Below are 26580 nucleotides of genomic sequence, written 5' to 3'. Positions count from 1 at the left end.
TAAGACATAGATACGACGTGATTTTAGGGACACGCAAAGAAAGTCTTAAATAATATAATTATGGTAATGTGTTGGTTAATGATATATCTTTAAAGATATGATTGTATATAGTTTTGCAGAAAGATGGGTCAAACTAATTACTTGTGCAGAGACGACCCACTCTGTAATTGAGCATGAAATGCGGTAAGTATAGAATATGCTTGGCCGGTTAGTAGTTTAGTTAGAACCTAAGGCGCCTCGGTAGAGGAACTAAATGCCTTTGTATTATTGTTGGGAAGCTAAAGGCCTCAGTGGAGGAACTACCTACTTTAATTATAGTACTTAAGGATGTTGTATTATTTGTTGGATGTTAAGGCGCCTCGGTGGAGGAACTAACTGCCTTATTTATTAGGTATATATATGTATTAGTATGATTTGTATTTTAGGACTACTCACACCATCATTTTTATAGTGCTGACCCGATTTGCATGTTTGCTTATCGGGTGTGTTCATTAAATAAACATAGTTGATAAGTTTTGACAGGTTTAGTGTTGAAGAAGGTTGGTTGCTACTTGTGGTTTGCGTTAGCATCGCATTTTAAGATAAGTTTTGTTTTCACTTGAGGTGAAATAGCTAGATTTTCAGTTGAGACAATGTTATTTGTATTTTCATTTGTAATTTTAAATAAAGAGTTATTGAAAAGAGATTTGTAATCTAATCTTATTTGTGAATTTTTGTAATGAAAAGGACTTTTGTTTAATTTAAAATTTTTATTGGTTTTTAATTATCCGCATATTTAAACTGTTTATGGGTTTTTGGAAGTTGAGAGTGCATCACACCTCGAAAATCGAAGAGTCGGGAACAAATATTATTTTTCCAAATTCTGTCGAAATTCGAGGTGTGACACCTGACATAATATATGTAAATGTATTTATATATATATGTAAATGTATTTACATAGTCACTGGAGCTATGAAAACTTAAATTTACATAGTAACTTGATCTATGAAAATTTAAATTTAGAAAAGTGTGTTTACAAGTCTGCAACACAAATAAGAAACTATGCATGATAAATTGTTTTCATATAGCATTTATTTGAAATTGACCAATCTAACATCTGACATAACGAACTTATGTAATTTTATACAACCTGTTAAAATGTATTTTTACACAGTATATTACTACAACTAATATCAGACAGAACTGATTTATGTAAATTTAAATTTACACAGTAACTTGATCTATGAAAAGTTAAATTTCCATAGAGAAAACAGATCATAACCTATGCAAAATTATTTTTACACAATATATTTCTGAAACAGAACAAATCCAATTGTTTTACCAACTGAAAAGATAAACCAACTGAAAAGATAAAATATATTCCCATTACATCATTTACCAACAACACATTAAGCCAAATCAGCCTTTTTACATCTAGAATTATAACAATTGTAGTAATTACATCAAATATCTAATAACAAACCCACTAAAAAATGATTAAACAAAAATCAACTCATCATTTCTTGCATTCTTTTTTTGGATCCCATCTTCACTGTTGGGATATGGTCAACTCTAAGCCTTTTCTTAAAATCTGCCACAAGACCAAGCGTAGGTAATGTAGAAGTTCTAAAAGTCTTGTATGACTTATTCTTGTTTGCCTTCTGTTACAATGAGAGAAAACCAATTAATAACAAAGACTATTTATGCAAAGTTTAAAAAGGCATAAATGAATTAATATGCAAATTTAAAAGTGCATAATAAAACTACTATGCAAATTTAAGAATGCAGAGTAAAACTACTATATATACAAATCTAATATTGTTGAGTAAAACTACAATACAAACATGAAAATGCAACTAAAACTACTACACAAATTTAAGAATACTGAGTAAAATTACCACCACACATTACATGAACATGAAAAGGCAGAGTAAAAACACTATACAAATTTAAAAATGTAGAGAAAAAACTACTACGAAAATATAAAAATGCATAGTAAAACTACTACATACACAAACATAAAAATCATAATAAACCCAAACTTGAAATTGCAAAACTATGAAAACTATAAAATACAAAGTAAAATCACTAAACAAATGTAAATTCGTATTTACAAATTAACTCGCATATGGAAATTCATTTTTTCATACAAATTTCTAAAAATAGGATTAAAGGTTGAAGATTCTCACCAAATTTGGTTTGTTTGCCGTAGTTTTTGGAGTAGCCATCTTCTCAATTTCATCTCCATCTCTTCTAGAACTTGAAAGTTTTATTTATTTTTTGTTTGGATTTTCAAGTTTTTTTCAAAATTGTAGAGTTATTCATTTTCTCTTTTGTTGATGATTCGTCCACCTTATTCTCCTGAACTATGTGAATTTAGATTTGTGTGAGAAGATATTTCAGATCTAAAAAGCTAGAGAGAAGGAAGAGATAAAATAGAAGGACTCACGGGTCCACGGGTCTATTAAGTGGGGGGTATTTTTTTGTTAGTTTCCTATTTTCTTAAAAGCAGGGAGCTTTTGTGAGTTATTACTATTTGAAGGGGTTTTAATGGACCATATTTTTAACCAGGGAGATTAAACTCAAATCCTGAATTAAAATTAGCCAGGGTGGTAAACAGTTAAGTTTACCCCCGACACAAAATTAAAAAAACTGGTCAACTCAACCAAAATGGCCCGGGCATATGTAGTATGAACAATTACTATTTATACAACATAATATATGATAAGTGAGAATACCTATTGGAGTATGAATAATCTCTGTTCATACCTCAACATAATATATGATTAGTGAGAACACCTATATGAACAATTACATCAACATTTACTATGAACAATCTATGTTCATAAGTTATTTGGGGTATGAACAAGCACTGTGCATGAGAAGTTCATACCAAAACGAAAAAATAGTAAAATCGGAAGATATTAATTTGAAATTGGGGCTATTTGTTCAGGTTTATTTTCACCCTAAAATTGGGTTTGGCGAGTTGTTTAGGAATCATACGATATTTCGGGTTTGTACATATGTGTTTTCGGAAACAGAGTCGGAATTATCTCCGCAAAACGACATCGCATCTGGGTGACGAGTGGGACCAGGTTTGTGGAGTTCTAGACTCTTCTTCTATATTCCAGTGGCGCCAAAAACGGTGCGGGCAATAATATATGTACTTTTAGCCTCTTCATAAAAAATCTCACGCTCTAACCATGGCTACTCGAACAACAATCAAGCTTGCCAAATCAGCTTACGCAATCGTTTCCTCTCGATCAGCTGCAGCAATAAAATCGCCAAACACGATTTTAAGTAATAATGTAAATGGTGCTGGAGTTTCTCTACTTATTAATAATAATAATATTAATAAGCCTCTTTGTTTCAATGCTGGCGTGTCCTCATTCGCTCGCTCTTACTCCACTACCGCTTCTAAGGTACTCTTATCGAATTTATTCCAATTTTGTTATTATTGTTAAGGCTCTTCCAGGTTTATATATACTGAAATGATTATTTACTTTCACTATATTTTATTGAAATCCTGTCCTTGTGTGTTTAATTTATCAATTTGAAAGGCATCCGGCACCTGCAGCTCATGGATTCTCCAATGCTGGCCCATCCTAGTTAAGTTTATAGTATATAGTATATGGAGGGTGGGGGATGCCATTTAATGTTAACTTCTTGGGGTTGATTTTAGATTGTGTATGCGCTTCATGTAGGATATGTGCAGCAAACTCTGTGGCTTTGTTTAAATACCATACTGGGTTAGCCACCAATCCACGAAATCGAGAATCATCATTTCTAGCCCTCCATATACGCTGTATTACTATCCCAAACATCGTCAAATGTCTGTTACTAGATTGTTACCCATCTGCCATTAAGTTGTGATGATTAACCTGAAGCCTCATAGTTCGCGAAAAGTCACTGACAGAATAGATGCCCCTGTGTTTCGTTACTACTAGACTAGAAAGTACAAAGTACACATAGAAGGAACTTGGAAATGGTGAGAAGCTAAAATATCCGTTGTCGGAATGACAACTTTCAAACATTCCCAGAGAAGAAATCACATTTTGTGGGATGTTGCATTTCCAAACACAAAGGAAGACATCACTAGTAGATCAATCAACTGAAGACATCTATTATATGCGGTCTTTACCGTATAGTTTCCAGACTTATGCGAGCTCCATATCTTAACATCTCTGGCTTGGAGGTAAGATGCAATCCGCAAGGCCATATCGCGTGGCTAGAAGTGAAAGAGTAGTTCAATTTTCCATTTTTTTAGGTCATTATCAATAAAGCCTACTACAGAAGTACGAGAACATGCTTCTGGTTTTGAAGGAATGGTGAATGACTGGCGTATCTGGTAATCAAGAGGCCGTATGCAACCAGCCACTTCAAACCATTCGATAGTATTGGCTTGGCTTTGTGAGGCATAAATGTCTCCACATGCCTAGCAGACAATAAGGATGTGCTGTGGAAGTATTTTCTCTGGAACTGACGTGACCGCAATGACGAAGGGGTCAGAAGTTCCCACACTTTCTTAGCTAGCAAAACATAATTCTGCAGCTGGATATTTTTAACTCCTAATTGTCCAACCCTCTTAGGTAGACAAGCCATGTTCCAAGAAAAATAATGTAGCTTCCTCTGCGATGGATCATGGCCCCATAGAAAAGATCTTCTTATCATGTCTATTTGATCAACAATTTGTGTAGGTAGAAGAACGCACGAAATCACACGAGTAGGAAGAGCTAGCAAAACATAATTTTGCAGCTGGATATTTTTATCCCCTAATTGTCCAACCCTCTTAGGTAGACAAGCCATGTTCCAAGAAAAATAATGTAGCTTCCTCTGCGATGGATTATGGCCCCATAGAAAAAGATCTTCTTATCTTGTCTATTTGATCAACAATTTGTGTAGGTAGAAGAATGCATGACATCACATGAGTAGGCAGAGCAGTTAAAACAAAATTCACCAACGTCAACTTACCAGCCTTGGATAGACTTGACTTCTTGTAGAACCGATCAATAAGGTAGTCAAACTTGGTGGCTTTCCCTCTGCCATTAAGATGTGGCACGCCCAGCTATAGAGGAAAAGAACTAGTGCTAGGCATTTTTAAAATTTGTCCACACAGGATAAACAATACTCTTGTGAAGCTTGGGATGGTGAATATTTTGTGAACTTTCTCGATTAATAGTCTGCCCTGATGCTGCACAAAATTGCTCTAGTAACTGAAGTACAATATTCTGCTCTTGCGTGTTACATTTGCCAATCATCAGTAGATCATCGCGCCCATAAGACAAGTAGCAGGTTCGCAATGCCTCTGCAAGTTTAAAGCCATGAATTTTGCCACTACTTTGAAGCTGCAAAAAATTCAAAGACAATAGTTCAGTTTCCAAATTAAAGAGAATGGAGAAAGATGTTGTCAGTATTTTTCGAATCCATGGCTCTGGAAACCCAAACTTTTTTGGTACTTTTTTCCATAAAACACCACTATATCTTGTCATATGCCCTCTGCATGTTGATTTTGAGAGTGGACTTCTGGTTTGCCTTGCCATGTAGCTTGTGCAAAAATTCATTTGCCAGCAGTACATTATCATGGAGACTCTGTTTCTGAAGAAAGGAAGTCTAAGATGGACTTGTAGGTTTCTGAATCATCGGCCTCATTCTATTCACCATCACCTTTCTGATGAGTTTTATACACGACATTTGCTCGCTAGACTGATAGGCCTAAATTGTTAAAAGCGTCGGTGCATTCTTTGCCTTAGGAATCAAGACCAAGAAAGTATGATTTAAACTTGTAGTGAAGGTGCCCCAGTGAAAAAAGCTTGGACAATATTTGATACCCAAGAGCCTACATCAGTCCAAAACTGTTGGAAGAAAATAACTTGAAATCCATCGGCCCTGGGGCCTTGAAGGGCCTCACGTCTTAGAGCATCCAATATTTGCATATCATCCACTGATTCCAAAAGCCTATTTGATTCCTCAGAAGGTGATAGTGGGAGCTTGAGGATTTGACCACTCCATCCATTAGTGAAAGAAAAAGGACACGAGTCGATCTCCAATCTGATTCGGTTACAATGAGTCCTTGATTTTGCAGACGGTTGATGTGATTATTATGCCGTATTCGAACTACAACAGTATGAAAGAAACATGTATTTAGCTCACCAAAATGACGTCAGTCGTAGTGCGCTTTTTGTGCCCAATGAATATTATGCTGATGGAGAATCTGATTATACTCATCTGTCAGTGTCGTTCTATCCGTATAGAGGAGGGCCTGATATCTTGTTGCCGAGTAATCAGTTTAGCTTTGAGAGTCTCCTAACTTCCAATCAAGATGCCCAAAACCCATCTGTTCGATTTGGCCAAACTTTTCCGAGATTCTTGGAGTTTCTTGCTGGGTGTGAATGAAGCAGATCCTGGGTGTTAGAGTAAAAAAACTTTGCTTATTACCTCCAGACATGTTGGCTCTTCCATCCACATGGCTTCGAATGGCCTTCGTAGTCTTTGCAAATGCACTTGGAATTTCAGCAGTAGACACTTACGATCAGAATTGTGAGCTGCTTGATAATAAATCGTCGCTAAAGGGAACTTTAGTCTCCATGTAACATTGGCGAGACCTCGATCAATCACTCCCAAACTTAAAAGAGTATTTAAAGAGGTCTCATGAAGTTTGTCAGATATCAGGTACTTCTTAGGTGACGGGATAGAATTAGATTTTGGGAGGATAAATTGGTAGGCAGATATAACATTGTTCAATAATCATGGTATTTAGAGAGGTCTCGTGGAGTTTTAGAGAGATATTAGGTACGTCTTACGTGACGGTGTAGAACTAGATTGTGGGAGGATAAATCAGTAGCAGAGATGCAATTGTTCAAAAATGATAACATTTCCGTTTTGTACCACGAACTTTCACGTTTTAATCACTTTAGGCAATGAAATTTTTCTTCGAATGATTTAGTCCACGAACTTTATTGTACGTTTCATTGTGGGTCACCGATGTAGGTTTGTACAAACGGGTGCCTATCTATACTAATGGAAGTTGACACATACCTATCTGATTAGCCAAATAGGCACATTCTGTAATAGAATGGTGATAACAATGGCCCAAAGTGAAACTTTCAATAAAGTTCGTGGCCTAAATCATTCGAAGAAAAGTTCATGGCCTAAAGTGATAAAAACATGAAAGTTTATGGTACAAAATGGCAAATTTATCTTCAAAAATCGCCCAATTTGTGATTTCATGTTGTTAAATATATATTAGATAATGGTAATCTTGGGCAGTATGGGGATTCAATTCATATACACTTGACCGATCGAGACACTGTGAGTATTGCCACCCCATGTTGATGGCTGATGTTGGAAGGCGATTCCTGTTGGGAGGACTTGATAGGGATCGTAACCACTGGCTATTGAAAAAAATGAGAGATTCTCAACCAAATCTTTCTACTTTTCTTTATGTTCTCATTTACCGCCTAGCACTCGAGGTATCATGTTCCAGATTTTCCTAGCACTTATATTTGGTCAGCAAAGATTCCTTGTTTCGTCTCTTTCGGCATTTGGTGTGCGACCCATGATACATGATGATATAATGATAAGATTTGACCATAGTTAGCCTCCTAAGTAAAAAGAAAATAATCAGATGGGGGTCAGCGCGAGTCGCACTTTCAATGATTGTCCTCTCTGGGAGTTATTCTGTGGGCCTCTCAGGGGTGTATTAGGATGATGCAATCGTAATTGCAAATAAAGAATTCAATGGATTGTGAACAAAATCAATATTTTATTCAATCCAAAAACTAAATTGGCCAAAGGGCTACAAGTCCTTATATAGGAAAACAACTTCTAAAACAAGTAAAAGTCTCTAATTTCGGAATTAAAATAACCCCAAAATACTCCTATACTAAATAATTCGAAAATAGCAATTAAAACTAATTCTAATACTCTCTAAAGACATAGAAAGTAATATAGGACTCAATTAACAATATGAAACCCTAATTTACATCATATAGTTATTAATCTCAATGCATAAAATAGCACTCTTAAGAGAACCATCAAGAAAGTCAATTACAAGAATTACTAGATGATTCCCTGTGTACTGTTTGAGATAAGAACACTCGTTTTAGATCAGGTGGAACTTGTAGCTATGTGATAGCTTTTGTGTTTGTGTTGTTGACAAGTAGCCCTAAAGCACACCTAGGGTCATCATGCCAGAGCATGGTATCTGATTCTGTAGCTATCTGGTATTATATGTTTCGTAGCAGTAGTTCTCATCTTCAAAATACTTCTCCACACCCAGCTCCAGTCTCTTGGATGCAGGTCCAGAAATGCTCATCCACTATATGATGAGCACACCAAGCTAAGTCTACTTAGCCCTAAAGCACACTGCACACCAAGGTCCCCAAAGTGTACTTTCTCCTCATCTTTATCCATAGTACCAAGCTAAGTTTAACTACATCTTAATTCTCAAAGGCACTTCCATATTCTCCTCACAACCTCTATACATACCTTTACTTTGTCTCGATTTCAAGGTTGATGATCAAAGCTCGTTGCCAAATCCTTAATGTTGCTTCCTTAGTCAAACTAAGATGGCCATTACTGAGCTTTTCTCATTCAAAATACTGTCATTCATTTGCAGTGACTTACACCATTGTCGTGTTTTATGGAGATGAACTTTTACATCCTTTTGCCTAGTCAGTTCTCTACTGCGCATACAGAGAACTGATCAGATCTGCACACCCTGGAGTTACCTCACTTGTTTGACCAAGTGAATGATGGTATCAAGTGGAAAATCAGGTCTTGTGCCTATCTTGAAAACTTATCTCTTCATGCTTCTGGTGACATGACTTCATCCCATTTTCATTTAAGTTATGGGGTTAAGGAATACCTGTACCATTTCTAATCACAGCGCAAATCTTACAATCCTCCCTAGGAGTATGATCATAAGAGAATGGCACAAATGCGTAGAGCATACAGTTTCCTAATGTTCTCATGGACAATCATACATATCTTCAATCTACAAGCCTTAAACAAACAACATAAATTATACACTGCCATGTATCTTAAGATTAAACTAACTTCTAGGGACAGAAAATCCACCTAGACAGTCAGCTCTGACATGAAGCAACAACTAAGGATAAAAAGGAGAGGCCTATCCAAATATTAACATGGAGCTTAATGGTGAGCAGGGGAAACCCATCAATCACAATGCCATATAACAATCCTTAGCAGAAGAAGATCTGACCTGAAGCACTGTGAAAGGAAGGTGCTAAATAATACTAGGGAATCCACTAAGCCAAAGAGACCAGATGGTGAGTTGTCAGGATTGCACTTAAGACTTCTAAAAACTAATCGTGTCAAAGTTGACCTGAAAGACTCGTCTCAACTCGAACAGCAATCTGTGGTTCATAATAATTGAACCAATGTCAACTGCTACAAAGGTGCATTCACATGAAACCAAATAGCACTAGATCTGATCTCTGACCGACAATAGCGGCACCCAGATTCTTACAATCATCACATTCAACACACACTGTTTCAATGTTCTTCCCCTAAGAACTTGGAAAGCCTAAAGAAAATAGATAAACCGATTTAAGGAAACAAGGATATTCAAATGGGAAGTTAAAATGATCAGATCCAACACAAATAGTGACTCCAGGAACATTTAAAGGAAAGAACACACCTTATTTGAAGCTCCTCTATCGTTGCTCTCTTGAGAAAAAGCCTTTCTCCATTACGGCAAGAAGAAACCCGAAACGACATAACCTTGAAAGAAACCTGAAACCAACAGGTTTCTTCACATTCAAACAATTTCAACGCCACCACTGGTCGTCGGGAAGGGGGTGGGATACGTATCTCTCTCTTGGCCGCGCTCTGTCTCTGTCTCTGAGACACGAGTTACTGAACCTAGTTCTTAGATCACCATGAATTTGGGTACAAGACAAAAGTGTCCCTTCCAAATGAAGTTGATCACAATGAAATCACGTCGTGCACCAATTTTAAAAAAATATTCATCCAGGTCAATTTCATGATATTAATTAAATAAAGATTTGCGGCTATATATTAATAAATACAAACACCGTCCTCCACTTTTCCCCCTCTGACAATCTTATATTATCCTCAATGATTCAGTTGTTTTACCTTCACATTGTATTTGGCATAAAATTTTATATGGAGTGTCTCTTTACCATTTCAAGGAATATGATTATCACCTTTTCCTTTATATTTGAGATTTCTGATTCAATTTGTTCTTAGCAGATTGATCAGTCAGAGTACACGGAGATGGCATGGGAGGCAATAGTTGGTGCGGTGGATGCAGCCCGGCTTTGCAAGCAACAAATTGTAGAATCTGAGCATTTGATGAAAGCTCTTTTGGAGCAAAAGGATGGTTTGGCTCGTAGAATATTCACGAAGGCGGGAGTTGACAATTCCTCTGTGCTACAGGCCACAGATGACTTCATAAGCCGCCAAATTAAGGTATGCTTTTATCTTTGGTTGCCGTTCCAAGTTTGTTGAGAATTTTGTTCATATGTATGTTGTGGCAGGTGGAAGGTGACACTAGTGGACCTCGAATAGGATCACATCTCCAATCTCTACTGGATAATGCCAGGAGGCTTAAGAAAGAATTTGGTGATGATTATCTGTCAGTGGAGCACCTGGTTTTAGCTTTTACCTCAGATAAGAGGTTTGGTCAGCAATTACTCAAGACGCTCCAACTTGGTGAGAAAGAATTGAAGGAGGCCATCCAAGCTGTTCGAGGAAATCAGAGAGTGACCGATCAAAGTATGAACCACTTTTCTGTATGTGTATTGGTTCTGAAAGTGGAATATAGTCTTTGTTTTCAGGTGTCATGTCATCTTAATAACTAATTTAATGCAGTGGAATTTTTACTTTTTTCTATCGTAATTTCATGATATAAATAAGACAAACATAATAGCTGAGATGACTCGTAATAGAAACGAGTGGAGAAAGAGATTTTGTGTTGCCGGCCACATTCATATGGGATTATGGGAAGGATGATGATGGTTACGAGACTGATTTCTGTTTTTCTTTATTGTGGCATTTTCTTTTGAACTTCTCTACTTCTTCAGCTGTGCCATATATGGTAGAGCCTTACAATTTATATGTAACTGATCCAAAGGCTAAATTCAATTGTGATACTGGAATCAGAGTGCTACACTTTTTGTCTTGGCTCATTGTTTTCTTCTTAACTCATTGTTTTTGTCATGACTTGTTTTTGACATGCTAGTTAGTTTTTACCAATTGTTTTTATTCTATTTTTTAGATGCTCTTGTTATATTACGTTCATGATTGTTTTTCTATACTGTAGTGTGTAGATCCTGAAGGAAAATATGATGTAATGTTTCCGTCATGACTCGTTATCTACTTGCTGTCAATCTCATATTGTGACATTTGTTAGTTTTATCAATTTCTTTTCCTCTGTTTTCTGGAGATTCATTCGTGATTTTTTTTCCTTTACTGTAGATCCTGAAGGCAAATTTGAGGCACTTGAAAAATATGGAAGTGACTTGACAGAACTTGCTAGGCATGGTAAACTTGATCCTGTTATTGGAAGGGATGATGAAATCCGGCGCTGTATGCAAATATTATCCCGGAGAACAAAAAATAATCCCGTTATTATTGGTGAGCCGGGGGTTGGGAAAACTGCTATTGCTGAAGGGTATACATCTTGAATTCTTATGCCTACTAGTTTAGTTAGACTTTATAGTATCTCTTAAATATTTTTCTAGGCAACTATCTTATATTGGGAGATTCTTCTGGTTTTACTGCACATACGACGGGACCAACTAGGGGTGACTCGCAGCATGGATGATGTTTGTGGATAATAACCACTAACTCTCTGATCCTATGGTTATTACTAGGATATTGTCACTTGTGATCTGTGAGTGCAAGGACTGCCTAAGTTGAGCTCATTCGTATAATGCGGTAACGTTTTGTCTAAATGAAAGTTTCATGGATCCTGTACTTTGATCCCATCCTTTTTGTGTGCGCCTTTTAGTTAAACCAAAATATGAGTGTCAGATCAAAGTAGAAGCACGTCAATACTGGTGGGGTCTAATGAATTAGAAATTGAGTCACCAAACCGTGGATGTCATTTGGGGAATTTGAGATTGATTTGAGTGATACAGGTGAGGGACAAATGGAGAACAGCGTTACACAACGAGGGTCTAAAAAACAAAAATGATATTGCCCATTGTCATAACCACACCTTTTCTAACGAAAGACTATAGTACCCCTATTCTAAATTTTATTGACATCATTTGTACAGATTATATTATTAGAGTTTGTAAATTTTAATGGGGGCAAAACGGTCTAAAAAAAGGGACAGAGTGACGGACACCATGGGTACTGTAACTTGGGGAATCATTACTAATAGTGAATATATATAGATGCTTTTGATTTGTAATCTATGTAAGCTTGTTGATAGGTTAAATTCGTCTTTTTTGCTGGATATATTTTCTAATGACTGCCAATATGATCTTTTTTAAGATGGATAAATTCTCATTCTAAACTATTTGTGAATTCTTTCTGGAAGCTATTCACAACAAAGCGACCTAGGTCCGGAGGAAGTTTAAGGAAAGCAAGAATGTCTATACTTTAATCAAATTGGGATATCAAAGTGTAATTATTTTCAATTTATATGTTTTTGTCCAAGCATATAAACCGTTCAGGACTTCAGGCACCTAGTTGGGAAACTTGGGTATAAGTAAATAGCCTGATGACATGTCTGTTGCATGACATGGATTTATAGGGTATGAATCACAGCAAAGAAATTTGTTTTTTATTTTGATACCATGTTTGTGCGTCTTATGTATATTAGCTTCTAGGGATGTTAAGGTGAATGAGGTATGAACATTTCAGATGGTATGCATGTAGAAGTCTATTGGCCATTAATGACAAGGAGAAATTTGGTGCATTGACGACTGCTACTAGTGGACAGAGGTCCAAAAGAAGGCTAAGTTTGACACAAGCTATGTATCCATGTGAGGCTAATTGGTAACAAAGGAATCATGTTATTGACTGTAACATTTGGGATGAAAACTTGAAATGATGATGTTTCTTCCAAACTTAGTTACTCCATTTTGATGCAAGTATCCTAGTGTAGAAACTTATCTTCAAGTCTTTCTGTTCATGTTTTGTGACTATTTTATTCTCTCGTTGTGTCTGTATGAAGTTTTGAATGGTTAAAATTTTAACTTAGCAGACATGTATTTGATTGTTTGTCTTAATCAAAACTTATGTGTCTCTCAGGTTAGCTCAACGAATTGTTCGGGGTGATGTTCCTGAACCTTTATTAAATCGAAAGGTTGTGAGTTTTCCTGAATTTATTTCAAGTAATTTATTTTCTTTCAAACACATGATATTTAATGTGAACACAATGTTGATCATTGAATCAAATGAGCATACCTCGAGGAATCTATTGTTGATTGGTCTGAGTCCTCTTGGATTTTCTCAAGCTTTTAGCTTCTCGTCCATTGCTTTCTTTCCTATTACCGTTCCACATTATGTTTTATCCTCTTCCTTCTTGCTCTCCTCAAAATACATCCTATTGAAAAAATTAATTGCCTCTAGTGAGGTAATGTGTCAAGCCTTGAATCTTGGGCTGTGGCACTGTTTCTTGGATATTGCAGGACAGATAATTTGAGTGTTTAAAGAACAGACCCATTTCTCCATAATTTTAGAAAGTCTATAAAGATTGATGTTAGATGACTTTTATATATCTGAGATTAAGTTTAGTTCGTTATATCTAAGTTACAGAGGAAATCATTTTAGTTGCTGTGGTTTTTCCATACAGAAAAAAGAGGTTTTGTACGATGAGAAGCAATTTTCTCTCTCTCTCTCTGGAAAGATGACAAAAGAAGAGTACAAAGTTTACTCGTGATCCTCATAAAAGTCGTGTTCCTGTATATTGTGGAAAGCTGACTGAAAATCATTTTGAAGTGTGTGACTTTTCCCTCATCTGTGGTAAATTAGTTGAGTCGCACGCACCACCATGTTTTTCTTATTTGAGACCCTTATCAATCAGCTGCTAAAGCCTTCTCATATCGACCAGCCAATCATAGCCCAAACTCTACTTTGCATCCATTTTTACGTTTTATCTTGGGAAAGTGGGATTGACACATCTACAAGTTAATAGTGTGCTCGGGCAAGTGGGATAACTAAACATGCCATTAGCGCCTACAATGGGGGTAGGGGAAATGGGACTCTTGTTTGAGAACTTTAGCTAGGGGACGTCCGCTTCCTTCAAACTTAGTTTTTCGTACTTGTTCGGAGTAGCTCTACTAGAATTTGGTATTGACGAAGATGGGAAACATGTCTATTAAAAAAAAAAATATGAAGCGGTCACTTGCGACGTTAAGGAATTATTAGTAATTAGTAACTTGTGTATATAATGCAGTTTATGAAGTCTCTCTTTCTGTCAATTAAATTATTTATCGTCCTTTGTTTTCTTTTGCAGCTGATATCACTGGATATGGGTTCGTTAGTTGCTGGTGCAAAATTTCGTGGTGATTTTGAGGAAAGGCTGAAAGCTGTCCTCAAGGAAGTGACTGCTTCCAATGGGCAGATTATTCTGTTTATCGATGAGATCCACACTGTTGTAGGTGCAGGTTGGTAATCAGTTTTTGAGAAATTTTGTTATTGATGGTTTAAATTGATGTAAATTGAAAAGTAAAAGTTACAAGTATCCTGGTGCAGACAACAAACGTGCACTGAGGACATATTTCATTTATTTTGAAATATACACTGTATGGGGGTCGTCCACATTTTGAATTGGTGGAGGCCTGCTAACAAAATATTCACAGCTTTAAGCTCTTAGTGTAGCACCAAATTTACCTCTCTCCAAGTAGAGGAAATATGCAGCAAAATTTACTTATCTGCCAGTAGGGGAGATAACATAATGCTTTATTTTCTGGGTTGCTTCATCCAATCTGGATTTCATGAGACAGTGGACATCCTCCTTATAAGCCTGAATTGCAGCAACTGAATCCAATTTGACCCAAAGTTTGTTCAATCTATGCATAGCCGTCCGCACTGTGCCCAATAGTGCCCAACATTCAGCCAAGTTGTTTGTGGTATTGTGGTGATTCCTAAGCCTCTGAATGTATCACTAAGAACATCACCAACATTGTTTCTGTAGCCCAGCAGGACCTCACTTGCCTTTCTCAGCCCCATTCTTTTAAACAAAAGACAGTGATGCGGGCGCCATTTGCACTCTATGCCCACTACTCCAAACATTCAGGCAGATATGGTCGAACACATTTTCCTGATAGGTCCAAGAAAGAATCTTCAGTGTGTACCCAGCCTTCAAATCCCTTGAATGATGACAAACTGGATTTTTTATTTATTTAAATTTTATTTTTTATTATAATTTTTTTATAATAATAGCAGATATAACGATACATATGATAAACTGGATTCAGTTTTACACTTTCTTAATTCTTGTTCTTTAATTTTTATAAGGAAGTTTGTTCGGGGAGTGATTTCATAACGTATGCAGGGGCAACAAGTGGAGCGATGGATGCTGGGAACTTGTTGAAACCTATGCTAGGACGAGGTGAGCTCCGATGTATTGGAGCAACCACATTAAATGAGTACAGGAAGTACATTGAGAAAGACCCTGCTCTTGAGCGTAGATTCCAGCAGGTGTACTGTGGTCAACCATCTGTAGAAGATACTATTTCCATTCTTCGTGGATTGCGTGAACGGTATGAGCTTCATCATGGTGTTAAAATATCAGACAGTGCTCTTGTTGCAGCAGCCATTCTTTCGGATCGTTACATCACAGAGCGTTTTTTGCCGGACAAAGGTAAGTAACAATTAAAGCATACCAACAGAAAAGTATGACCTCATTGAGTGCCTTTCTGTATTTTTATTTTTCTTCATAGAAGATAACTCACTTTTTTAAGTTATTGTTGACAAGTCAATTCATGGAATAAACATGAATGCAACAGACCATCTACCATATTTCAGATGTAACAATGATTGTGTGATCCAGAGTGGTGCATTTATTTGGACCATTATTTGGCTTAGTCTTACTAAGTTTCCTTCTTTTTAGGAAATCATGTGCCGTATTTTAGATCTGTGTAGTGTTGTGCCTGACTGTCTGAGATGGTTATGTTTGTTGCTTGCAGCTATTGATCTTGTTGATGAAGCAGCTGCAAAGCTGAAAATTGAAATTACTTCCAAACCCATTGAGTTGGATGAGATAGATAGAGCTGTTTTGAAATTAGAGATGGAGAAACTATCTTTGAAAAATGATACTGACAAAACATCCAAAGAACGGTTACATAAGCTCGAGAGTGACCTTAGTTCTTACAAAGAGAAGCAGAAACAACTTGTAAAACAGTGGGAACATGAAAAGTCCCTCATGAACCGGATTCGATCAATTAAGGAGGAGGTATGGTGGATTTTCGTATGTCTAACCTTGTGAAAGTATGTGTCCAAATTTTTGGATTCAACTAACGTACACAGTTTTTCAGTTTTGCCACACTTTTTGATAAGGTTAGAAACTCAAATCAGCTGATTTTGTGTAAAAGATCATATCCTAAAAAATTAGCTATTAATTCCTTGTCTATAGACACTCCCATGTAAAAAGTGTACATGGGTCGAGGTTCTTTTTTTTAAGGATATGATCCCCTCAAGAAAAATATTAACACAAAAGTCACCACATTCTGAATTGTTTAGCCTGTCAAGTGTATTCATCATTTTGATGGTAAAAGCACAGTAGAGAAAGGATCTCAGATTCATTTTTTGAGAGTGCAACCTCTCTCTCTCTCTTTCTCATTTGTTCTTTTTCTGTGCTAACCCTACCAGAAACCTCCTCTAATGGAGAACTAAAAGCTTAGTACATTATTTGACGATGAACAAATCCACTAGGTACACCAACATACACTCAAATCTATTTAAGTAATGTTAGTAAGTGCCCAAATGTTTGTTGTTATTGATTAATCAACTGAAAATGTTTGTGCAGATTGATAGGGTGAACCTGGAGATGGAGGCTGCTGAACGTGAGTATGACTTGACTCGTGCTGCTGAGCTCAAGTATGGGACCCTAATATCGTTGCAGCGCCAGTTAGATGAAGCTGAAAAGAAGCTTGCTGAGTTCCAAGAATCTGGTAAATCATTGCTAAGGGAAGAGGTCACAGACCTTGATATTATGGAGATTGTGAGCAAATGGACTGGTATCCCGTTATCAAATCTGCAGCAGTCAGAGAGAGACAAGTTGGTCTTGTTAGAACAGGTTCTCCACAAAAGGGTTGTTGGTCAAGATTATGCGGTAAAGTCAGTGGCTGATGCAATTCGCCGTTCAAGAGCCGGACTTTCAGATCCAAATCGGCCTATAGCAAGTTTCATGTTCATGGGACCCACTGGCGTTGGTAAAACAGAGCTTGCAAAGGCTCTTGCAGGTTACCTCTTCAACACTGAAAATGCCCTTGTAAGAATAGACATGAGTGAGTACATGGAAAAGCATGCAGTTTCGCGCTTAGTAGGTGCTCCGCCTGGATATGTTGGTTATGAAGAAGGTGGACAGTTGACTGAAGTGGTTCGACGAAGACCATATTCTGTTGTCTTGTTTGATGAAATTGAGAAAGCACATCATGATGTGTTCAACATATTACTACAGCTTCTAGATGATGGAAGAATAACCGATTCGCAGGGTAGGACAGTGAGTTTTACTAATTGTGTTGTGATAATGACGTCTAACATCGGGTCCCACTATATCTTGGATACTCTTAGGAGCACACATGAAACAAAGGATGTGGTGTATGATTTGATGAAAAAGCAGGTTGTGGAATTAGCACGACAAACTTTTCGACCAGAGTTCATGAACCGTATTGATGAGTACATCGTCTTCCAACCTCTTGACGAAAAAGAGATAGGTCGGATTGTGGAGATACAGGTAATCCGTCTCTTAATACTGGCCTTCAGAAAACCATTTAACCTCTTTCTAAAGAAGTTTGAAACCCTTGATATGGCCAATTCGATATTTGAGTATAATTTAACTAAATAGTTGTTATTGTTTCTTTGTTTTTAAAGAGTTGTACAATTTCAAAATTCTCTGAACTTGTAGGATTGTTCTCATTCTTATACCCTCTGTTATTCGCGTTGCAGTTGATGCGACTGAAAGACAGGCTCAAGCAAAAGAAGATTGATCTCAAATACACAAGGGAAGCTGTTGATCTATTGGGGACGTTGGGTTTTGATCCTAACTTTGGAGCAAGGCCAGTCAAAAGGGTGATACAGCAATTGGTTGAGAATGAAATTGCTCTGGGTGTTTTGAGGGCAGATTTTAAGGAAGATGACACGGTAATTGTTGATGCCATTGGTTCTCCCGCTTCAAAAAAGCTTCCTCCCCAAAAGGGATTAGTGATTACAAAATTGGAAGGATCTACAGTGGATGCCATGGTGGCAAATGACTAATATGGTTTCTGACAGCCTTAACCATATAGTGTTATAATGTTCTACTTTTGTCGTGGTTTAAGTTTGCAATGATAATATCCAGTTTTGTTTTAAATTACTCTGGATTTCGGGCGAATTCTGTGTTTGAACTTTGAACGTAGCTAAAAACCAGATGAGTTTGTTTGGAGTACAATACTTTGATTAGAGGGACTGGGAAAAGTACTCAACCAATGAAGGCTTTTGAGTACTGGAGGGAGCAGATACTTTAAGGCTATAAAAATTATTACTCCGACCCGAAAACGTATTGAAGTTGCCGTTCTCCAAAATCTGTTGTGCATATCATTTCTCCGGTGTGGTAGCAAGCAGTATGTATGTTGACAAAACCCAGTAATAATTTTGCTATAAGTCCAAAACCGAGCTGACATACACGCTGATATATGAAAATTTAAATTTACATAGAATTTTTATGAGAATTGCTAGCGTCCTATCTCTTAAAGGGGTAGGACCATCCTAATCCACTAACTACAAAAACTAGTAACTTGGTAATGTTTCGACCTTGTATAGTGTTTTCAAATGAATTAATAAAAAATCAAGTTATGTTTCGACCTTGTATAGTGTTTTCAAATGAATTAATAAAAAATTAGAAAGAAGTTAGCATTTTTCTTTGTTCTTTTTCTGACTCTCCCCTTCTCACTTCTCATCACCATCAAAACAAATCGGCACAATTGGTAAAAGAGAATGGTCACCTGAACAATAAAACGAAATTGAACAACCACCCAAAAATGATAAACTGAAAAATAAACGAAATTGAACAAAATACAACGCACTACAAAAGTTTAAACTCATTAAATTTAACAAATTTATTCATGGAAATAGAGTTTGCTTGAACTGAATTATCCATCAATCAGTGGGGTTGATGTTCTCACAGAAAGATAATATGGGTCGTTATTGACAATGGCTAAAATAACCCAAATATAATTCCAAAGTGCACTAACCCCATTATACTAACTTCTCAATTCTCATCTACTAAATTGTTTATGAGGTCTCATTGTTTAAGATTCCGACGATGTTCCGGCGTAATCGGATGTAAACCGATTTGGTTGATGCTGGTGGTAGAGGGTCATCACAATTCACAAGTGGGGCAGTTTGAACTTTAGAGAAGAAGATGAGTTAACTCACTCATTTATTGTTTTTGATATGGTTTAAGAGTGTCTGAATGTGGGTTAGGATGGTCCTACCCCCTTTAAGAGGTAGGACGCTAGCAATCCTCAATTTTTACATGTGCAAATTTCAATTCATAGATTTACACATAAATTTAGGCCCAAACACAAAAATTGACCAATAATTTCGGTTTTAAGCTTGATTGACCAATAATTACGGTTTTAAGACAAAAACAGACTGGCATAAACATCTTACTACTATAAAAAACATCTTACTACTATTAAGAGAATTGTTCCGTGAACAGTAGACTTTCCCATTTATACCTCTATCTAGTTTCGATTATTACTGATATGGTTAGAAATGATTTTTGTAATATGTGAGTGAAGGGTAAGCATTTTGTCAATTTCAGACGCATCTCTCTCATTTTAGCACATTGCCATCAGTTTTGCGAAAAATTACGATATTGCCGACTGTACTTTATGACAATCACGTGCGGCTCTCTCCTGATTTAGCGCTTTACCTTCAATATTACAGACAACTACGATATTGCTACTGACCGAAAAAGCTGACCGTACACGTGGCGTAGACACGTGCCAGTGTACTAGTCTATTATTAATAATTTTGCTATAAGGACATTTTGGGGCTGACCTCAGCAAATTATTTTTTTATTAATACCAATTATGACATTTTCTGATATACATGCAAATACCACTATGCATATATGATATGCACTGCATGTGTATACCAACATGCACACACCATTATGCATGTGTGTAACATACATGCAAACATCATTATGTATGTGTATTCATATGCATAACACACATGCAAACACTATTATGCATGTGTATACCACACATGCATGTACACACCATTATACATGTGTGCAACAAACATACAAACGCCACTACTACACATGCACACACTAGTATACATGTGTCCAACAAACATGCAAACACTACTATGCATGTATGATATGCACCGTATGTGTATATCAACATGCACACACCATTATGTATGTGTATAACACACATGCAAACATCATTATGCATGAAAACACTACTATACATGTGTATACATGTGCATAACACACATGCAAACACTACTATGCATGTGTATACCACACATGTACACACCATTATGCATGTGTGCAACAAACATACAAACACTACTACGACACATGCACACACTAGTATGTATGTGTCCAACAAACATGCAAATACCACTATGCATGTGTACAACATGAAATAAATGAAATTTCTCATGTTAGTCCTAACATAAAATGTGAGTGTGCTGAGGGTCAAAAACAAAATTGAAAAGTCACGTGGGATTTTGATTTAACTGATAAAAACTTAAATGAGAGTAATATCGTCTTTCAGCAGTGGTCAACCCGGTTTGTCCTTAAGCCATAATTATCTACCGACCCAAACTAGAAGCTAAATTAATCCTCAATTTTGTCCTATGAGCATGTTCTCTGAATTCAATTTATTTACATATAACATTTTCAATTTACATATGTAAAATTAAATTTTCATATGAAAATATAAATTTACATAGTATTTTACATAGTGAAAATTTAAATTTACATAGTGACGTCAAAATTAAAATTCAAGTGGACTTAGGGCAATTTTTTTTGAAAATTGAGCACTCAACCCAATTACTTGTTTGCCAAATTGTAAAAAGCGATACTCTAGTGGTTTTGTGATTGGTTTTGTGATGAAGTTAGCCTTACTTATCTAAATACCTTTATTTAATAGGCGTGTCTAAGCTATTGAGCCACGCTTTAGCCGCCCTAACATAGAGGTGTGGGCTGCCTTCAATCTCAAGGGCATCTCCAATGGAGGGTGTAAACTGTATAGAGTGTAAAGTTTACACTCCAAATGCCAAAAAACTCTTTCCAATGGGGGTGGTATACCATAGATAATAGAGTATTAGTTGATAGAGGAGGTAGGGAATTCCCCATCTCGCTATTAGTTGATAAATAGCTCGGGCGACACTTTAACCATCGTCCGAACAAAAAAAATTCGGACGTCCCTTTAAGTAACGTCCCTTTCTAATTCTAAAGTAATTTTTTAACTCGGACGTCACAGTTTAAATTAAAAAGAGATGTCACTTTAAGTGACGTCCGAGTTTAAAATCCATTTTTTTTTTACATTTCTTTATTGGAGAGTATAGAGTGTGGATATTTATAGGCTACACTTAATGTACAACTTACTTTGCATCTTTTTGCAATTTAGATACTTTACTTTTTTTTTTTTGCACTGCAGTACTTTGTGTAGGAACCGTTATGGTTTCATCGAATGGTTTACAAACCATGAAAACTCATGCACAGTGGAATAAGGGGTGTTCACGATTTTGTTTAGAATCATACCTTTGATCAGCTGTGATAACTCTGAGAATCCAAGCTCTACGAATCAGCAACCTCTTGATTTTCTGTTGTATTCCTATCCTTAGAATGGATGTTGTGTGGGCAACGATCTTCCAGCCCCTTCTTTCTCTCTTGACCTCTCTCACTCTCTTAGTTCATAACCGAATTTAGGAACTCACTTTTCTTGAGCAAACCCTGAGTATTTCGGCCATAGAAAAAGGGGTTTCTTTATATAGGCTACAACAGGGACCATGAGGAGAAATTAGGGTTAGGTCTCCTGACGGGCTTGGGCTTCCCATGTTCGCCCAGAACACACGGCCCAAGTCCGTCAACAAATGGCTTATTCCACTAAAGGCCATTGTTGCACTACCGCCATAATCCCAAAATTATGTTTATGGGCTCCATATTATATGCTCGTTGATCTCCCTGTGTTTAAGATATCGAATACCCGTTGATTAAGTCAAGTTACTAACAACTACATTAATCAACTTCTTATGTCCTTGAGTAGTACCACTCAACCTCATTGTCATGTCGGATTAAATCCACCTACAAGGTTTACATGACAATCCTTATGAGTTCCTCAAGGGGACATCATCAACCCGACTTCTTGCGGGTCACGGATTCCTTCTATAATTAACAGCACAGCCTTACATACAATGTCATTACCATATCCATCGAGTTTGTTGATTCACAAATGAATCTCACTCATTGATGATTTAAAGCAATGTACAATGCACGTAAGTGCCCGTTATTATATTCGGATTAAGAGGACAAACATCCATAATAACAAAGGTGTTTGTTCTCTTATATAGTCAGTATAAAGAGAAACAACCTCACTTGGTCTGTTCAATACATACAAAGTATACTAGTGTAATCCTGTAGTCAAGATAAACTAATACCATATTATACTATAATCATATCGTACCAATGGTTTGTCCAAATCTATCTAGGTTGTGAATGTTTACTTATACTTTATAATGTACTGATGATATGATCTTCTGTGTGTCACCACACACCATATTATCTACAACATAAAGTATTAGACGCATGCATATAACTAATAGCATATATAATATGCATAACATTTGCCTATATGATTCTCATTCCAAAAATAAAGAATTAGAGTTAATACAAAAGTAATGCTTTTAGTATATAACCCTATCACTTTGTACTTTGCATTTTCTTTAACTTAACGACTATGGCCCAATTCCAGTCAGTTAAGTGTTAACATGGCCACCGGAGTGTCGAACGTGTTCATTCATTTCAAATTTCTTCCTATGTGGCACAAAGAAGCATGTGAAATTACGCACGCGAGAAACATGTGCAATTAATTCCCTCCATTTCTCAACGGTCAAAAATAACTTCCCATCCAACGGTCTAATTTCAATCCCCAATATCCTCTATTTATAAATTCAATTGGTCAGCTGAACCCTTACTACAAAATTGCGACCAAATTGCAAAATTAATCAACAAAATAGAAATTGGAACCTAATTTGCGTACCTAGTTTGCGTAAATGGTGTCTACCTCGGTCACTTCTTCTCGAACATGCTACTGTGGAGAGCCATCACCAATAGTGATCTCCAAGACTCTTGGCAACTTAGGAAGAAGGTTTTGGGGTTGCAAAATTACAAAACACATGATTGTGGTTACTTTGTATGGGAGGATTATCAGAAACCACCAAAGTAGAGGTTCATTGATGTGTACAGTGACATTGAAGTGTTGTAACAACGTTTAGATGCTGCTGAGACGAATAAACTCAATTTGCAAAAGAAATTGATGGTGACAGTTGAATGTGAGAAGAAAAAGAGAATGGAGTTGAAGAAAAAAGTGAAACAACTGGAATTGAAGAATATGCAATTGAAGCAAGCTATTGTAATTTTAGTTTTTGCATTTATGTTGTACAAGTGTTTAATGTAAGTGGTTATTTGTCACTATTGTTTATTTGGTTATTCGAGCTACTTATTCTGCAACAAATCTTCTGCAACAACAATACATAACATAAACACTTACTATAATACTGCGTAAATCATTATATTAAACAACAAAAGTAACCAAACATCCTGACATATGTTCTTAAACAACCAAAATAACAAAATACATAACATCCTGACATTTGTTCTTAAACAACTACAATAACCAAATACACATCCTAACATATATTCTTAAACAACCAAATACATAGATCACTTGGAAGCTTTACTTCTTGTTGTGACACCAGTAGTTGTTGATCTAGTCTGAGGCCTTTTGCCACCCAAGGTTTTTCCAACATTGTTTCTAACTTGTGGTGCTTTATTTGCTTGAGATTCTCCCAGTGCTGTTGTTGACTCTTGGGTTCCCACATTTGCTTGAGATCCTCCCATTGTAGATGAACCTTCTAGGCCACTAAGTTGATTAGGTGCACTTGATGAATTATTTTTCACATATGATCTTTCTTGTGGCTATGTCAACAATATTCAATGTGTCAAAAAAAAACTTATTACAACTTACATGAAACAACTAACCATATATCATAATAAAGACACAACAAAAACTTACATGAAAGAAGTTCCTTCCACTTGGAAGGACTGCATGTATTCCTTCACCCAATGACATGACTCTTCTTGGTGAAGTTGGAGGTGACAACCTTGAAGCAGTCTACACATAAAATAGATTATATTGATATAAGTGAAAAAAAAACAAACAAATAAATAAAAAATAATAAAACCAAAAAAATACAGACACTCACATTGATATTTCTTTCTCCATCACCTATAGGAACCTGTTCCTTTCTTCCCCTACCTCTACCCCTTATTCCTCTACCTCTTGACCCTCTACCCCTTGAACTAGACCACCAATCCCTTCTTCCTCTACATTAGCAGCTTCTGCCTCTGCTTGTACATTCTCATGTACTACCTGCATATTTTCCACATTTTGAGGTGGCAATCTACTTGCAGTTTACATAAAATATGACAATGCACTTGAGAGTATAACACTTGAAAAAAAAACCACAGACACACACACACATGACACTCACATTGATATAAGTTTCTCCATCAGGGCTGTTATATACTCCAAAGCCTATAGGAATTGGGTCCCTTCTTCCTCTACTTCTTGAGCTTCTACCTTTTCTTCCTTAAACTGTTCCTGACCCTCTACCCCTTGAATCAATGACATCACTAGGGTCTTCCTCTTCTACATTCACAGCTTCTACATTCCCAGCTTGTGCACTTTGTACATTGTCATCATTTGATTGTTCAGTCTCATTCCTACCTTGTACATTGTCACCATTTGATTGTTTCTTCTTCCTCACATATTAAATAGAGTTAAATACAATTACAAACATAAGTAGAAAATTGGGTAAAATTAAAGCACTAAACAAACTAAAAAAATAAACAATTAAAAACACTCACTTGCTTCTTTATAACTGGGTCTTGAGTGGACTTGCAAGATTGAATGTTGTGTTATGTACTATTGCACCTTGAGCACTGCATTTTCCTACATTTCTTGCTGAGTTGGTGAGAAGGCTTGTCTTGTGTCACTTGTGTAACCCTTCCAGTACCCACTACTACCCTTTCCTTTATTCTATTCTTCTTGGGCCGACCAGGGCCATTCTCCTTTCTATTGGAGGCAAAAAACGCTTCCTTCCTTGTTCTATTCCATAGGTTTGGGTCATTCAAAGGCTGCAACATATGACTATATGTCTTCTTATAATCAGTCACAGAATACCAACTTGATATATGCTTCAATGGATCAATGTTGAAAAAATACATAACAGATATGGAGTGTGTACATGGGATGCCAGTCAACTCCCACATCTTACAAGTACATGTCATAACTTCCACATCAACAATGAAGACCTCATACTTGTTCTTCCTTACCTCAAATGACTTGGAGCCATTATACTCTGCTGTCCAGTATCTATGGTCCTCCTTATTTTTCTCTATCTTCTTTATTATCATAGGACATATGTCACCTTTCCATTTCTGCATGTCTAAAATCTTCTTTTGCATCCTTCTCTTCACTTGCAACCTGATTTCCTCAAGCATCTCTATGATATTCTTTTCCCTTGCTTCTACTATGGTTCAGTTGAATGTCTCACATATATTGTTGTCAACACAGTTAGAAGAAGCAAATGTGGTAAAGAATGCCCTTGACTATTGTTTTGGGTTTTGCTTCACCATCAGGTGTTCATAGGCTGGTGCAGAATACTTCTTCAATTCTTCCATGATACCATCAAACTCTTGAGGTATCCTACATTTGCTAGCCTTCCAAAATAAGAACTTATATTGTAAACCAGGGAATGACTTTTTAAAATTGGCATAAATATGCCTAGCACAATTCCTGTGCTCAGCAAATGACAAATAGTCTTTAACTACTTGTACAAGTCCAAAGTTGGTCACTTATAATGGTCAAGCCAAGTCCCTGTCCCTCACTGTAACCCAAGTCTTGCATTAACAAATCAAGAAACCACTTCTAACTTTCTGAGTTTTCTACTTGTACTACAGCCCATGCTATTGGGTGTAGGGACTGTTATTTTCAGAATCAATATTTCTACAAACCGCGAGAACCACGCGCAGCGGAATTAATGGGTTCTCACGATTTGGATAGAGAACATACCTTTGAGAATCGGTTTAGATAATTATGAGAATCCAAGCTTTATGAAATCCGAAATCAACCTCTTGATCTTCTG

General features: G+C 36.6%; 1 protein-coding gene and 1 long non-coding RNA gene across 2 annotated transcripts; one reads left to right on the top strand and one right to left on the bottom strand.

Moving 5' to 3' along the window:
• Window positions 1–1315: 1315 nt before the first annotated feature.
• Window positions 1316–2309, bottom strand: LOC147510116 (uncharacterized). The gene is made up of 2 exons (XR_015216720.1): window positions 2169–2309; window positions 1316–1640 (listed from the first exon to the last, which is right to left on the bottom strand). It is a non-coding gene; the product is annotated as an uncharacterized LOC147510116 (long non-coding RNA).
• A 666-nt stretch (window positions 2310–2975) lies between these two features.
• CLPB4 (casein lytic proteinase B4) lies at window positions 2976–18574 on the top strand. Its single transcript, XM_086602161.1, has 10 exons — window positions 2976–3401; window positions 10216–10434; window positions 10503–10740; window positions 11443–11638; window positions 13231–13285; window positions 14438–14588; window positions 15479–15787; window positions 16113–16378; window positions 16952–17881; window positions 18094–18574. Exons 1-10 carry the CDS (start codon window positions 3183–3185, stop codon window positions 18400–18402), a joined length of 2892 nt encoding a protein of 963 aa, XP_086458287.1. The 5' UTR covers window positions 2976–3182; the 3' UTR covers window positions 18403–18574.
• Window positions 18575–26580: the final 8006 nt, after the last annotated feature.

This window comes from Coptis chinensis, chromosome 3 (genome assembly GCF_015680905.1).
Source record: "Coptis chinensis isolate HL-2020 chromosome 3, ASM1568090v1, whole genome shotgun sequence".
NCBI classification, from domain to species: domain Eukaryota; kingdom Viridiplantae; phylum Streptophyta; class Magnoliopsida; order Ranunculales; family Ranunculaceae; genus Coptis; species Coptis chinensis.
This window is presented reverse-complemented; position numbering and strand designations above follow the sequence as displayed.